General features: G+C 40.3%; 1 protein-coding gene across 3 annotated transcripts in view; it reads left to right on the top strand.

The window, feature by feature from the left end:
* Positions 1-1465: 1465 nt before the first annotated feature.
* TSHR (thyroid stimulating hormone receptor) overlaps positions 1466-15780 on the top strand; it is a gene marked incomplete at both ends in the record, with an annotated part of 70234 nt that continues 55919 nt past the window's right edge. For all 3 annotated transcript variants that reach the window (XM_082317150.1, XM_082317149.1, XM_082317148.1), the window contains one exon: positions 1466-1635. In XM_082317150.1, the coding sequence (XP_082173276.1) occupies positions 1466-1635 (170 nt within the window). The remainder of the gene's footprint in view (positions 1636-15780) is intronic.

The raw sequence follows: 15780 nt of genomic DNA, 5'->3' as shown, positions 1-15780 counted from the left end.
GGGGAACTATTCGTTCGAGAAGATTGTGGTCTAATTTTTTACTGTGAGTAGGTTACTTTTTCAAGTTTCTTCCTCCCAAAGTTACAAACATTTTTGTTGACGCTTTTCTTGTTGTGTACCTACATATGCACAAAACCGACATGAAGAAAACACTGGCATTTAGTTGGAAGAAAAAATAAATTAAAGGAATTGAGGCAAAGTGTTAAAATACTTTCTTTACTGCCTCATTGTATTAACAGAATCTCTTTTTTTCTCTCACTACCTTTAAATATTTGTTTTTAGCAAGAGAATCTCTTGTTTATGAAGGAACCCAGAATTAAGCGAGTATTAACCAGATTTTTTTCAGCTTTTAGTACGTCTGTCAGACACAGATATGACTGCTTGGGTGTGGGAACCTCTGCGCCACGTCCATTGTAAACCTGTGTCCCTAACAGTGACCGGAGTAGGTTGCTACTTCAAGTGACAATAATTCCACCGTATTTCTCTTAAGGCTAGATTTTTTTCCTCCGTTTTTTCTTCAGTGAAAAGATTTTATCTTTTCTGATAATGTGGAAAATGTTACTCTCTCCTCTTCATTTTGCTCTCTTTTACCATGTGATTTTCCAAATCACTCTTTCGAATTTTCAGTGCTTTTTTTAACTGCTTTACATTTAGTGCGTATCTGCTTTGCAGTTAGTGAATTTTTACTCGGTGTAAAGATCTGTTTTAACTTCACTGCTTTTACAGGTGAGTTAGTATTGCGCTGACGCAGCCCCCTCCCCCGCCTTCTGCAGAGATGCTGGAAGAAGTGTTCGGGGTAAGACGTCGCGCCGCCGCCTTCGAAAACGGCTCGGCGTGTTCGCCCCGGGCCGGAGCCCAGCTCCCTACCTGGCAGCTCCGCCCGGCCGCCCCGGCTCGGCTCGGCTCGGCTCGGCTCGGCTCGGCTCGGCTCGGCTCGGCTCGGCTCGGCGGGGAGCCCCGTCGCCCCGCGCAGTCCCGGCCGCCCTCGGCAGGCGGCCCCGGCGCCCCGCGGCTGCGCTGGGACCCGCCGGCTGCGGCCGGGAGCGCGGGGAGCGGGGCTGCCCGGCTGGCGGGATCCCGGACAGCGCGGCCGGGCTCGGCGCTGCGGCGCTGCCCCGGTGAGCGCCAGGGCACGGGCGCTGCTGGGGGACAGGCTCGGGGGACCCCGCGGGAGGGGTGCCGAGGAGCAGGGGGGCCAGGTCCGTGTGTGGCGGGGAGCGATGGCCGGCGGGGTGGGCGCGGGGGCCGCGGCGAGGAGACGGAGCCTGCCCGAAGGAGAGGGCGCGCAGGCTTTGCTGAGACCTTTCCTGTCCCCGCTTAGGGAGGAGGCGGCGTTGTCCAGCAAAGGTGCCGCCTTTCCCGAGCAGCTTCTCCCGGCGGGGCAGCGTCGCCTGCCCCTGCAGCTCTGGTGTCTCCTCCCTGCCCCTCGGAGAAGCGAGGGGCAGAGCGGGAGCGGGCGGCGAAGATGCTGTGCCTCCCGGTAGCCTTCCAGTTGCTGCTGGTGCTGGTGCTGTGCAGCCAGGGCACAGAGAAATGTCCTTCAGCCTTCTGCGAGTGTTCCAACTGGGATGACTACAAAATCACTTGCAGGGACATCCACTTCATTCCCAGCTTTCCAGAGGACACCCAGACCCTGTGAGTACATCGGGATGGTTTAGGGCAGGCACTAGCTCGTTGTGAGTATTCATGTTTTGCAGCAAGAGATGCTCCGAGCTAATGCCCTGTGAGATGAGGGAGGGAAGGGGCGGCGGGGGGATGCTGTAATTTACCTGGGCAGTACAGCAGAGCGGGAACGGCAATGTGCGGGTTCTGTGTGTGCCAGGGAGGTGCAGGAAAAGTGACTCTCAAGCCTCAGAGAGATGTGAAGAGATGCTTGTTTGTTGGGCCTTAAAAGTTCTGGGTAGGATATGGGAAAAATTAGTCACTGGGCTGTTTGTGGGCAAACTGAGTGGAAGGCTGGATTCTGTGTGGCATGTGCCTAGAGGGTGAGGGGAAGGAAGGATAGATCAAACAGTTTTGTAATTAAAAAAAGAAGAGGAATTGGATGTGCCACCTCGCAAAAAGTTCCACAAAAGCTTCTGTGCGCTTTCAGCTTCTTTGCGAAAGCCTAACAAAAAGAATCCGTGGGAAGTGAGAATCCTAATATGACGTCTGGGAGACAAAGTACTTCAGATAAACTGAAGTGTGGAGTATGGGACAGAGCAGCAAATTTGGAGCTTGCCAAAGTGATAGAGCAATTCAAGTACCTCAAGCTAAGTTTTTAGTACTATTACAGGCACCGTAGAATATCTTGTCTGGGTTCCTGCTGCCAGTCAGAAGAGTGTCCTGTGTGATATCTACCAGCTCCATAGAGATATATCAGATAAATACTCTAGGAAAACCAAAATGACACCAGTCAGCTGTAACTAAGCAGCTGAATCACTCCTGGCTTTTACTTGGTCTCATAAGGCACAAAATGTTTCTAGTCTCCCAGGGAAGGTCCCTTTGTAAGTAGATTACTTTCTAATAAAATAAACAAACTCAAACTCAGTTGATTTAATTGCAAGGTAAAACAATAACAGGTTGATTGGTTTATGTCTTCATAATGATTCTCGGGACTTTATTTGAAAATATGAGCCATGAAGTTATTTGAACTTACTTGAATGGACTTCTCAAGGTTTTTTAACACCTGAAAGTAAAGGCTTAGCAAATTGATCACTTACCTGAAAAGATGGAGAAAAAATTATTTATGTTATTTCCATTATTTATGCATGCCTTTATTTTTTTTGATGATTAGACTGCAATATTTCAGTTTATAAGATTTTAAATTATACAGGTTTTGGTTTGGTTATTATACCGCATTTGTATATGCGGTTTATTTAGTTTGAAATTGCAGTAATGTTACTGTATGTAACATGTAGTATGTTCTTTGAAATCTACCATGACAAGCTAGAAGACAAAGCAGCTTCAGTTTATAGGAGAAATATGCCTTTGCACAGGCATTTAAAATAGTTAATAGAAACAATGAGATCACATAATGGAACTGGAAACTTTCCTTGAAAAATGCTGGTATGATGGCTTAGACGAACCTCTCCACATACAGCTTCACAAATAAAGCACTTTGGCTGCTGGATTTCTAGAGTTTTAAACACCTGTTGTAATGGGGGCTCTAAGATCACAAGCCACTGTTTTTAAAAGACAAAAACATCCAATGAAAATCTTATTTCCATGGAAAAAGTAATTAAGAAAAACAATTGAGAAATATTTTTATGTTTATTTTGGATGTATTTTAATAATCTGTACCAATTGGGGTGACCCTTGCAAACTTCTCAAGAAGTGTACTCCCTACCATAGTCATTATAAGACAAGAAAAAAATCCAGGTAATGACAATTGTGATTTTATAGTGTATGGTAGAAAAGGTAGAATATGCACTGTATAGTCTGTTTGATTTGAAAGTAAATGGGAAAATTCTCTAAGGAAATAAGGAAAACAGAGCTCTTTTCACAAAAAGAAAAAAAAAATAGCATTTACTTCAGTTTGCAGTTTTCTCCCTGGATAAGGTGTATATATTTTCCTTCTGTGTTATTATTTGAATTGCTGAAGTCTAGTGGACTGTATCTAATTCTGTAGTCCCTAGCTCTCGGCAAACGACTGACTTAATCTTTGTTTCCCTCCATATGTTAAATGGGAGTCATAACAGTCCTGAATTAAAGACAAAAGATTCCAAAATATTTGAAGTTTCTGTTAACCTTAAGAACAAATGAACACTTATTTTGAAATGAAGTAAGTACATGTGTGTATCTGCACATTACATGTTGAAACCCTCTACAATTTTCCCCAAATCCTGCGACTTTGTTACTTTAGCTTGTGGTTTAACCTCAGCCAGCAACTAAGCACCACACAGCCGCTCACTCACACCTGTCACAGTGGGATGGGGGAGAGAAGCAGAGGAGTAAAAGGGAGAAAACTCGTGGGTCGAGATAAAGACAGTTTCATAGGTAAAGCAAAAGCTGTGTGTGCAAGCAAAGCAAAACAAGGAATTCATTCACTACTTCCCATCGGCAGGCAGGTGTTGAGCCATCTCCAGGAAAGCAGGGCTTCACGCATACTGGTTACTTGGGAAGACAAATGCCATCTCTCCAAACATCCTCCCCTTCCTTCTTCTTCCCCCAGCTTTACATGCTGAGCATGACGTCATACGGTATGAAATAGCCCTTTGGGGTCAGCTGTCCTGGCTGTGCCCCCTCCCAGCTTCTTGTGCACCCCCAGCCTTCTCTGTCGGTAGAGCATGAGAAGCTGAGAAGTCCTTGATTCAGTGTAAGAACTACTTAGCAACAACTGAAACATCAGTGTTTTATCAACATTATTCTCATACTAAATCCAAAAGACAGCACTATACTAGCTACTAGGAAGAAAATTAACTATCCCAGCCAAAACCAGGACAAGGTAAATTAACTTTGCTTCTTGGTGGTTATGCATGAACCTCAAGATTGCCGATTTTAAAACTTTCTGATGTGGCTATTCAGTTTTGTAGGGTTTGTAAAGCTAAGAGACCGGTGAGTCTAGGAACACTTTGCCAGCTTTTGGAGATCAGGAGTTCTTTTCAGTGCACAGGATCTTGAAACTCCAATTAAAGTTTCATTCCAATTATTCAGTTGGGACTGTTCTCATTTCTCTGCCCTACTTTAAGAAAGTGGTGTAAGCCTTTTTTTAACAAGCCATGCTTATAAGAAATTGCAAAAAAATGTTTATTTCCAAATTCTTTTAGTGGAAAAGTGTCATGAACTTCAGCCAGGAAAGTGTGTTTGTTTTGAACCGTTTTTAATATATTTGTCCAAATATAGTTAATGCAGGTGCTTATCCAGAATGGCTGAGTGCACAGATATTGTTCTTGGAGATGCTTTTTTTCAGTACAAGATTTTTCTTTTTTTTTCTTTTTCTGTGGAATAAACAAAATAAGTGGAAAGAAAAAGGTTTTGTGTATTACAGGCAAAGCTTGTCTTGTTGCCTGAAGTTAAGGATTATATACTTATACCATACCATGGTAGGAAAGCAGTTCTAAGTGGTAGTGAAATACAGTATTAAAAATATGAAATTAAGTATCAATAATTTTGTCACATCTATAATATTTTCCTGCCCCTCTCTCTGCACAGCTGTCACCTGGCCTGGTCTGGTGCCATTTTATCCCTGCCTAGCCCTCCTTTGCTTCTGCCTCTGCCTACCCTTGACTCCACTCCTCCTTCATGCTGTGGCAGCAGCACTGCGTGGACGATACTGAGGGGGTCCCTGTCCCAGCCCCTCGGGTGGCAGTGCTTTTCTCTTTCACCAGCACAGTGCTGGAACAGAGCAGCAGTTGTTGCTATAACCTCCTCTGTGTTTGGTGGAATATGCCAGGGGGGATCCTGGCCTTTCAGTGCAAGCAGGTCCACTAGGAAGTGGGGGTTAATGAGTGTGAAGAATTACTTACACTTACAGATCTCCAAAACCCTACTGAACCTTTGTCCAAAGATATAATTACATCATAATGCTTGAATTATTGTAATACCTTTCTTGGCATCATTATGATGAAATATTCAGATGGTATCACTATCCCAGCATCATCTCAACGCAATTCCCAATGCTTTTCATTTTATGAGTCTATTATTAGTTGCTTTTAATTATTTTTTCTTTGGCAGTAAAACTAATAAAGTCTTGCTTCTTATTTATTTGTACTCTACATCACCTGCATTCACTTACTAAAATAACTTCAGCTCCCCTTCCCATCCCCAATATCCTCAATACCCTCGCTTAAATTTTCCACCAATTAAGAACAGCCATAGGAAATCAGTCCAACAGCTCTCATCTAATGCAGTATCCTGTCTCCAGGATTTCCCTTCTCTTAATTTTTATTAAGTATCTGCATATAGAAATCATATGTGGTACTCTCCATGAATAGCGTCTCAGCTTTCAATTATTTTTAGCTGCAGGAAGTTTCTAAACTCTGTGTGATTTTGTCATTCTAGTAACCCTCAGAGGACTGCTCTTCTGTGTCTCTTGAGTTTCATGTCTCTGCCTCATTCAGTTGTCTCTTGAGCCCATTTCAACATCCATAATATCCTTCAACAATGACTTCCGCAAGTTTAATAGACATTGCAAGAACTCTTTTTTGTTGTCGTTGTTGAAAATGCCACATTGTCCTCCCATCAGCAGCTGCATACACAACATTTTCAGGTCCATGTTTATGTCCCTTAAGCCTACTGACAATATTCTCATCTCCTCCCTATACCTTCTATAGCAAGCCAACAGTAGTGTCCTGTGTTCCCTCCCATAAATGTTACTCAAAGTGGTCTCATCCGCTGCCTAAAACCCGTATATATGGCTGGACAGAAGGCAGCATCTGCTGAGTTCAGAGCTGTGTGAGTGCTGAATGGTTATTCCCCACAGAATGGATAAGGGCTGAGCCCTCCCTGCTTTGTCTCTGTTCCCTTTCCCTTTCCCTTTCCCTTCCCCTTCCCCTTCCCCTTCCCCTTTCCTTTTCCCTTTCCTTTTTTTCCAGAAGAGATGATAATAAGGTTTCTATCCTGTACCCAAGTGCCATTTTCATATTACCATAATCAAATTTGGTTGAAATTGGACAAGAGGGAGTTAGGGGGTACAGTGGAACTGGCAGATAAATAGACACAAAAACTGTACAGTCTTTAAGAATGTGCTCTTTACATGAGGTATCAAGCTACAATTCTGCATCTGCTCCAGGGTATTGGCCGTAGGTAGGATACTGCTTTTTGATAAATGCAAGGTATCTCACCCTTCAGGGCCAAGGACCCCTGACGTATGTATATTTATTACGTTAGTAAGGGTGAGCATGTGGATACCAGGATAACAAGATGTAGTGAATCAGCTGGTCTATTTAGTTCCCCATGCTGTTGTCAGCTGTTGATAAAAGACATATGGAAACTGTGTAACATATTTTACACATTTACAACATGATATTTAGAACTAGCAATGATATGTTGAGTTTTCATAAATAGTTATCGATAAAAATGATTTTTTGAACTGGAGAACAAAATATGGCATCCACATTTTTTATAAGCTTAATGAGTAGTTCAGAGCATTTTGAGTTCACAGGTGCTACAAGTAAAACTGAAGGACATGATGTCTCTACTTTATATTGAAAATAAATTAAACTGATTTAAAATATTTTCCCCCAAATCTTAGTCTTAGGAACTGTCTGAAATTCAGAGGTATTCTGACTTCAGGTAATTCTATCGTGATCTTTTTGTAGACTTCACTACTTCAGAATTAAGTATGGAGCCTCATAAATGCATCTTTATAAATAACCTTGCAGCATAAGCACATAATAATTATCCCTATTTTAATGATGAAGTACCGAGAGTCTAAAAGAACAGGAAAAACACTGGCATGGTTAAACAGACAACTGAAGGAAGCTATTAGGACATCCTTCAGAAAATGGAAGTCATGCCCAAATGAGGAAATCTTTCGAAACTTGAAGTAATAAAGTACAAAAATATTTTGAAGATAAACTTATAATATAAAAACTCAGTATAGTCTTTAAAACACAAAAGAAGGTAAGTCTGAAAAACTTCTATCAAACTGAAGTGTCAGTATGAATCTTGTTTGAATAAATTCCCTGAGCCAGATAATACTTGTGTAAGAGTTCCAAAGACATTAAAATACGAAATTGCTGCATTACCTACATTACCATTTAAATCGGCCATGGTGACAGAGGAATGGAAGGTCACAAGTGTAGCATAATTCTTTAAAAAGTTCTTTAGGGAATATTTTGGGAACTAAACACTGGTAGGTCTGTCTTGTTTGGAAGACACTGAAAAATAGGAAGGAATCGATCTGGTTTTCATAAAGGGAAAGCTCTCCTCACAAATATATATGCTAGTTCTTTGAATGAATCAGAAACGTGTGAATACGTTGATTTTTGAACTCGCATTTTCAGAAAAAATCAGCAAGGACCTTAGGAAAGACTTGAGACAAACTAGCTGTTAGACATAGGAAAGAAAGCTGTTTTATGGATTGACAGCAGGTTTAAGCAAGGAAAAAAAAAGGTGGTAACAAACTTAATTTTCAGAATACAGGGAATTTATCAAAGAACCTTTACTTAGAACTATGACATTGAACAGTCTGGGTGTAGGCTGCTCCTTGTTTAGGCTGTTCCTAGTTTCTTTTAATCTGGGTGTTGTAGTAAGCTGCACATAGATATGCTGTGATCTTGATGAGTGAGCTGCCATCAATACATGCCATTTTTATATCCTGCTCTTTCTCCACAATAGCCTCCCACCAGCTATTATCAGTAGCTGAAAAGACGAAAATCTTACTGTTCCCTTTGAGTGAGCCTAATTGCCCTTAGAGTGAGCAGGAATTACACAGATCAGTTGCAGGGAGACTAAAACTTATAGTTTGCTGGTTTAGCCTCAGAAAGGTTGATAACTCAGCTTCTTGCCCGCATCTTTTAGAAACTGGCCTCATAAGATTTCAGTAAGATGTAATCTTAATTACATTGTAAAAAAATATTTGGGTTGTGAATGGCTTATGATCTACTGCCATTTAACTGTAGCAAAAAGAGCATGTTTGCTTTCTAACAACTGTTCAAGTAAAACTCACTGTCTCTGAACAGTCACATCGTAAAATCTATTATAATAAAATGCTAGGTGCTTGTTTGTGAACTTCATTTGTTTTCCCTTCTTAATAAGTTGTAGAGGCATAGATTTGAAGGCCAAGAGGGCTCACGGGAACATCTAGTCTGACATTCTGGATGATAAAAAGCATAAAACTTCCCACTAGGTATGGTTAATTTTAGCTCCTTCTCCTTTTTAATTTTTTTGGGTAGAAAAATCATATATTGTTGGTTTAAAAATAATATTAAAGAGAATCATATTAAAAAAAAATCCCATACAACTGTTAACAATTTGTTCAAATGCTCAGTTATCCTTGCTTTTTGTGTGTGTTTGTGGCTACTGCTGTGCGGTACAAAGTAGGGAAGTGTATTTAGGCATTGAATTTATGCACTTTGAATGGCCACTCTGGAGTGAATTGCCACTCCCTGCATTGACTCCAAGAAATTCAGGCTTCTAATTTTGATCCTCTGAACTGCATGTAAGAAAAGTGCCAGAACTATCCTGGAGTAAATGGTTGGGATAAATCCTTTCTCTCCCAAGATGAAATCTGGGAAACTGTAGCTTTATGCCACCAGATTTTGTGGGGTTTTTACCTGTCAGAGCCCTGCATTCTCACAGTTGACATGATCAAATTGCTCCTTTTTGTTTTGATAAATTGAACAAGTTATGATCCTGGAGTCTTCCACTGTAAGGCATATTTTTCAATACTTTATTTAAACTTGTGATTCCTTTCTGAACTGTCTCCAATATTTCTACCTCTTTCTTAAACTATGAGCATTAGAATTGAACTACCCATATGTTTTATTAAACATTTTTGGGCATAGAGCTCCAATCAGTTATTCACTGAACATAAACTTTAAGTAATTTTCAAAGTCTTTGTTTTTAAGAATAGTGTCTGCCCAACCTCTAACAAAAATTTGTAGTTTGCTGTTCTTACAAACATTTTTTTCTGCTTATCTATTTCAATGCACATTGTCTGCTTTACTCAATTTACCAAATGTCCCAGCTCTCTGTTTATCAGTGACTTTTCTTCATTATTTACAATTCTCACAAGATTTGTTCTCTTTTTTAAGTTATGTAATTCAGCACCTTTTTCAGTCTCCTCATCAGAAAGTCCTCTTTCCTTTTATGTTGAATCTGGCAATATATGTTGTTCATATAGGGATCATAAGCATTTTATTCCCCTCGCCTTCTTTCTCTCTCAGGCTGCTGTAGTGCAAACAGCTCCTCAACTGAAAGATTTCTCTTATCAACTTAATAAAACCAAGATGGTGCCATTATTTAAGAACCATTTCTGGACTTAAACATCACAGTCTAAATCTGAATATTCCTTTTAAAATGGAACCTTTCACATAAAGATCAAATAATCAACGGAGGACCAAGTTTGCTGAGACTTTCAAATCTCCCTATCTTTGGAGTACTTTTTTCATCTTGCAAAGGTAACTATTCCCTTCACTGCAAAAACAGAAGATCGATATAATGACATTGTCACTGAAAGGCATTTTCATGTAAGAGTGGATTGCAGTATAGAAGTTTTCCTTTCTCCTCTCCCCCCAGATTTTGTCATTGCCTGGTCCACCTTCCTCTCATAACTGAATTACTTTAAAAGTAGCCTATGACATCATTAACCCATGGAAAAATATTATCACAAAGTACCTTAAAAGGAAATCCTGTTAAGAGCAGAGGAATGGTTGTACTTGGTCAGACCAAAGGTCCACCTTGTCCACTGGCCTCTTTCTGGTAGAGTCCGTGAGCAGGTGCTGAGAGAAGAGTATAAGAAAAAGAGAAGTGAGTATTATACTTTCCCCTAATATTCTCCTAACCTTTAACAGTAAGGGTATTCATGAGCTAGATGTTCTTCTTGTCCCTATGCAGAATCAAATATTTTAATGTTGTTTCTGAAAGACGTTTTGGTTTTAAAAGCTTTCAGAGATGAAGTCTTCACAAGTTCCCCTCAGCAGTCTTTTCCACTGCTTCACTCTCTTCCTGATGCTTTTCTTTGGATTCTTTCCAACTGTCGTGGTTTAACCCCAGCCGGCAACTAAGCACCACGCAGCCGCTCGCTCACTCCCCCCCAGTGGGATGGGGGAGAGAATCAGAAGGGTAAAAGGGAGAAAACTCGTGGGTTGAGATAAGAACAGTTTAATAATTGAAGTAAAATAAATTAGAACAGTTAAATAGGCAAAGCAAAAACCGTGCACGCAAACAAAACAGAACAAGGAATTCATTCACTACTTCCCATCGGCAGGCAGGTGCTCAGCCATCCCCAGGAAAGCAGGGCTCCATCACGCGTAATGGTTACTTGGGAAGACAAGCGCCATCACTCCCAATGTCCCCCCTTCCTCCTTCTTCCCCCAGCTTATATACTGAGCATGACTTCATATGGTATGGAATAGCCCTTTGGCCAGTCTGGGCCAGCACTCCCCCTGGCTGTGCCCCCTCCCAGCTTCTTGTGCCCCCGGCAGAGCATGGGAAGCTGAGAAGTCCTTGACCAGTGTGAGCGCCACTTAGCACCTATTTAGAGACAGCTTAGCACTACTTAACAAGAACCAAAGCATCAGTGTATCATCGACATTGTTCTCATCCTAAACCCAAAACACAGCCCCATACCGGCTACCAAGACGAAAATTAACTCTATCCCAGCTGAAACCAGGACACCAACTAATCCACAATTTTCCTGAGACGTGCTTTTCCAAAATGCATCAATATCAGTGCTGACTAGGTACTGCAAGTAGAATTGGTCTTCCTAGATGTAAAATGACACGTGGGGAGGTCAGGAAGACGTGGGTTTTTTCCCTGAAAAAACTTTATTTTTAGCTGCTGAAGAATGGAATTAGCAAAAATTCTGCCACTTAATTCAATAGATTTAATTGAGGTATAGAAGTGAAGTGAGTTTTCATCTATATAAGAAACAATGATTTGATTAAGCTACAGCAGTGACATTAAGAACATAAGAATAGCCATGCTGACTGAAATGAAGGACCCGTTTTGCCAAGTACTCTATGTCTGAGAGGGACCACAGACAGACTGGAAGGGTAAGAAGAGGCCAAGCACATGTGATACTCCCTTCCGAGCTTCTCACCTTTTCTGGTTGAAGGAATTTCCTGACGCTGTTCATTAATATATATTTTTGCCTATTTTTTAATTCTCAGTGGATCTCTCTTTCAGTTGCACATCCAATTTTGCCTTGAGCTTATGTCAGCTTCTTGTATCCACAACGTCTTTTGACAAGGAATTTCACAGGTCTGCTTCCTGTTGCATGAAGAAACACTTCCCTTTTGGTTTTGGTGGTTTTGTGTGTTTTTGGTTTTTTTTTTTAACTTCCTGAACTTGTCTCCCTCTAGCTTCATATATATATGGCATTTTGTTCTTGTTTTTGAAGGAGTAAACAGACTTCTTATGTCTCCATTCAGCCATTCCTCAGCCAGTGAAGGGTCCCAGGCTACCCCATATCTTCTGTGGAAACTGTTCCATACCTTTGATCATCCTTCTTGCTTTCTTTGTATTTCTTCCATTTCTAAGTAAATATTCTAACTCCAAGTGACAATACCAGTGCTCTACAAGGTATTGAAGGTACAGACAAACCCTAAATTTGTACAGTGGCAAAAGTATGTTATTATTCCGTTCCCAGTATTTTCTAATAATTTGATTTCAGGTTTTCTTTGACTGTTCCTAAGCACTGAATACATGTTTTCATGGAACTAATGTGAAGATCTAACATAATGCCAAGATCTGCTCCTGAGTGAAAATTATGAGCTCAGAACTTGTCATTTTTAATATATGTGTCTATGTATGGTTTTCCCCCTGTTTATCATTTACATGTATTGACACCAAATTTCATTTACCATTTTATTTTCCAGCCACTCAGTCCTATAAGAGCCTTCTGAAATTCTTCACAGTCAGCTCTTAGCATTACCACCTTAATAACTTCTTAGCATGAGTAAACACTTTTACCTTACTGTTCACCCCCCTTTTCCAGGTTATTTATGAATGTGTATTAAACAGCCTAAGTTCTTACCCAGATCCTTGTGGACCTTCATTTACTCCTGTCCTTTGTTTCCTATTTTTAACCAATAATTTATTTGGAGTGTATTTATCCAAAATGTCACAATCGTGGAAATGAACTAGACTTTTTTTTTTCCCTAAGGAAGAACTAAATTTTCCTTGTATATGGAAGTGTCTCCATCGGGAGGAGATAATTGCATAAACTTATTTTTAATAAGTTAATAAATCCTTACATAAACATTTATACATGCTGGAAAATAACAGTGAAAACTATTTCTTAAGGAAGACCTAATTAAAGATACAAATAAATGTATTACCTTAGAAACTGCTGAATGTACTCTCTTTGATCAGCCTCAAAACTTAGATCGCTTTACTTGTATATTATCAGCCTTATCACAGTATTGCAGTACCATGTTCGCTGTCTTTGGCAATTTATCTAAGATTCTAAACCTGAAGTGCTGCATAGTCTGAAATACCAGCTGGTACACCATGGCTTTTGTTACTGTTAATAAAAATGGCATGGATGCTGACCAGGTATCTGTACCAGCATTTGTTAGTTTATCTATCTCGTGTTTCACCGACGGTTTTAGACAATCTGACAGGCAGAAAAAAGTCTTTGAAAGGCTGCCACTGGATTTTTAGTACTGTTCTGGATCCCCTTTTAAAAGAGGTTACATTTTGAACATCCATTTGCATACCAGTTGCACTGCTTATACTTACCTGTATTTAACTTGCATTGTCATCACCACAAGTCAACTCCAGCTCATTCCTTACATTCCTCAAATAGGAAAAATCAAGCAAATTACATTCATTATTTCATTCCTTGTCTACATTACTGTCATTTGTGGACAAAAGCCCTACAACAGTGGGCATTGTGCAAGGACAGGACATAGATGGTTCTCATCTCCACAAGTAAGGTAGGACTGCAGATAGATATAGACATAGACAAACATGGGTGTCTGTAAGGCAGTAGAACGCTGTATATTTACATATATAATATATGGACATTTCTGGAATAGGGCTGTGTTTTTTTTCCCTAAGGTAGAGCTCTGTCACTATTGTAACTTATAAATTAAAGACATTTAAGCTAAGCGAATATGAAACCAAAATTACTGTTTGTGTGTGTTTTCAGTAGAAATTCAAGCAGTTTTGAAGTAACGTCCTGTGTAGTTTTATTTCTAAAAGTCCTTTGGTAAATCTTAACAGTATTATGATGAATGTTTCTTTACATTTCCCTATGTGCTTTTAATGTTTGTCATATGTACAAAAAAATTATGTTTCAGAGATCTTTCTGAATTTTAAAGTATCTCTGACTGTTTATAAAAGCCTCTGAGGTTTTTAAAGCCTGTTTCCTTTCTGTCACATATGATCTCAGACTTTCTTTGTCTCACAAAACCAGATGTTGCTTTTTTGCTGAAATGGAATAGCAGGACTTTTCTTAATTTACATTCAAAATGTAAAGAAAATTATTAACTAATGCATGCTGCTCTGTAATCCCGGCTCAGCTAGTCAGAGTCTAATCAAATTCCCTCCTTATTCCCAAATAAACATACAAAGATTTCTTTAAAGGGAAACGGTTCAAGTGGTCTGTAGTGCAAATATGGCATACTGAAACATTTTCACAGTCTGGGAGAACGGCCTCTGTACTGCAACAACTTTTTAATCCATATGCCTGACTCATACAGAAATCAAGAAAATGAACAAAAAAAAAAGTTGAAAAAATGCTGTAATCAAATGCAAGTGGCAGGAAAGAAAGGCTAGGTAGAAAAAGAAGACATCATTGTGGTGGAAAGGGTGAAGTTTTTCCTCTTGTGGATCTTTGGTACCAATTTTTCTTCCTGACCAGCAGAAAAAAGGTAATGCTGTTGCTCAGAGTTGTGATTTTGCAATCAGTATAGATACACGTGTTCAGAATGGTATCAGGAGCAAACCTTTTCTTCTGGGCTACACAAATTTCAAAATTGCCATCAGGACTGTCTCAGCCTGCGTGCAGTCATGTTCAGATATGACAAAACATTGTAATGGAGATAGCTTCTGAAGAAGTCCTTGAATAATTTTTTTCTTTGTACCCATCAAGAAGGAATAAAATTATTTTTCTAATAGCTATGTTAAGCTCTAGACTTTCATTTTTTTAACCTTTGTTCACTCTCTTGTTGTGACAGAGACTTCCCCTTTTCCCAACTTGCATCAGTCCTCGTGGAGGAAGGGAGAGCAATTTCACCATTCAGAGAGGTTCTGCAGGAAAATTAAGTTTCATATAGTCCTAGTTTATATTACCATTTGTGGAAACTCCCTAATTAAATGGGTAAGGAGAAAACTGCATTTTTTGACATGGAGTTTTAAACTGTTTTGCTCGGCATTTCCTTTCTGACTAATGGATCTGAGTTGAAAGCAGCTTACTTCATTAGTTCCTGGGGGACAAGTGTGTGTACTAACTCTTTGGAGTGTCCTGGAGCATAACTTAACAATTATTGTACTGGGTCATAAAGAAAGATCCATCTCACCCAAGATCCTGATACCCAGGGCACAGGGTATGGATAGTCTTATATACAGGGATCAAATTAGGACAGCCAAGGTTCTGCTGGAGCTGAAACCAGCAAGAGATGTGAAGGGTAACAAGAAGGACTTTTGTAAGTACATGGTCAGCAAAAGGAAAACCAAGGAAACTGAGGGCCCACTGCTCAGGGGGGCCAGGGACCTAGCGACAAAGGATATGGAAAAGGCCTCAATGCCTTCTTTGCGCTGCTGTTTTGGTTTTTTTTTTTTTTGTCTGCTCCCAGGCCTCCTAGGTCCCTTTGCCTAGTAGCACAGCCTGAGGAAATGGAGCATTACCTGCAGTAGGAGATAAACTAAAGAAGCACTGAAGTGTACTGGACATACAGTACACTGTGGGCCCAGACAGGATGCACCTAAGGGTCATGAGGGAACTGGTCGATGTCATTGTGAGGCCACTCTATCATCTTTGAAAGGTCATGGTGATCAAGGGAGGTTGGTGATGTCTGAAAAAGGCAAACATCACGCACATCTTCCACTAAGGCAAAAAGGAGGATCTGAGGAAACAGGCTGGTGGCTGCTATGTAAGTATTTTTTGTATGCAAGTCATTCTGTACCTTTGAACATCCTTTTGCAGCTGCTATACACATGACCAGTAGCAAAACAATTTTCTTT

The sequence above is a fragment of the Platalea leucorodia genome (genome assembly GCF_965183815.1).
Source record: "Platalea leucorodia genome assembly, chromosome: 7".
Taxonomy (NCBI): domain Eukaryota; kingdom Metazoa; phylum Chordata; class Aves; order Pelecaniformes; family Threskiornithidae; genus Platalea; species Platalea leucorodia.
This window is presented reverse-complemented; position numbering and strand designations above follow the sequence as displayed.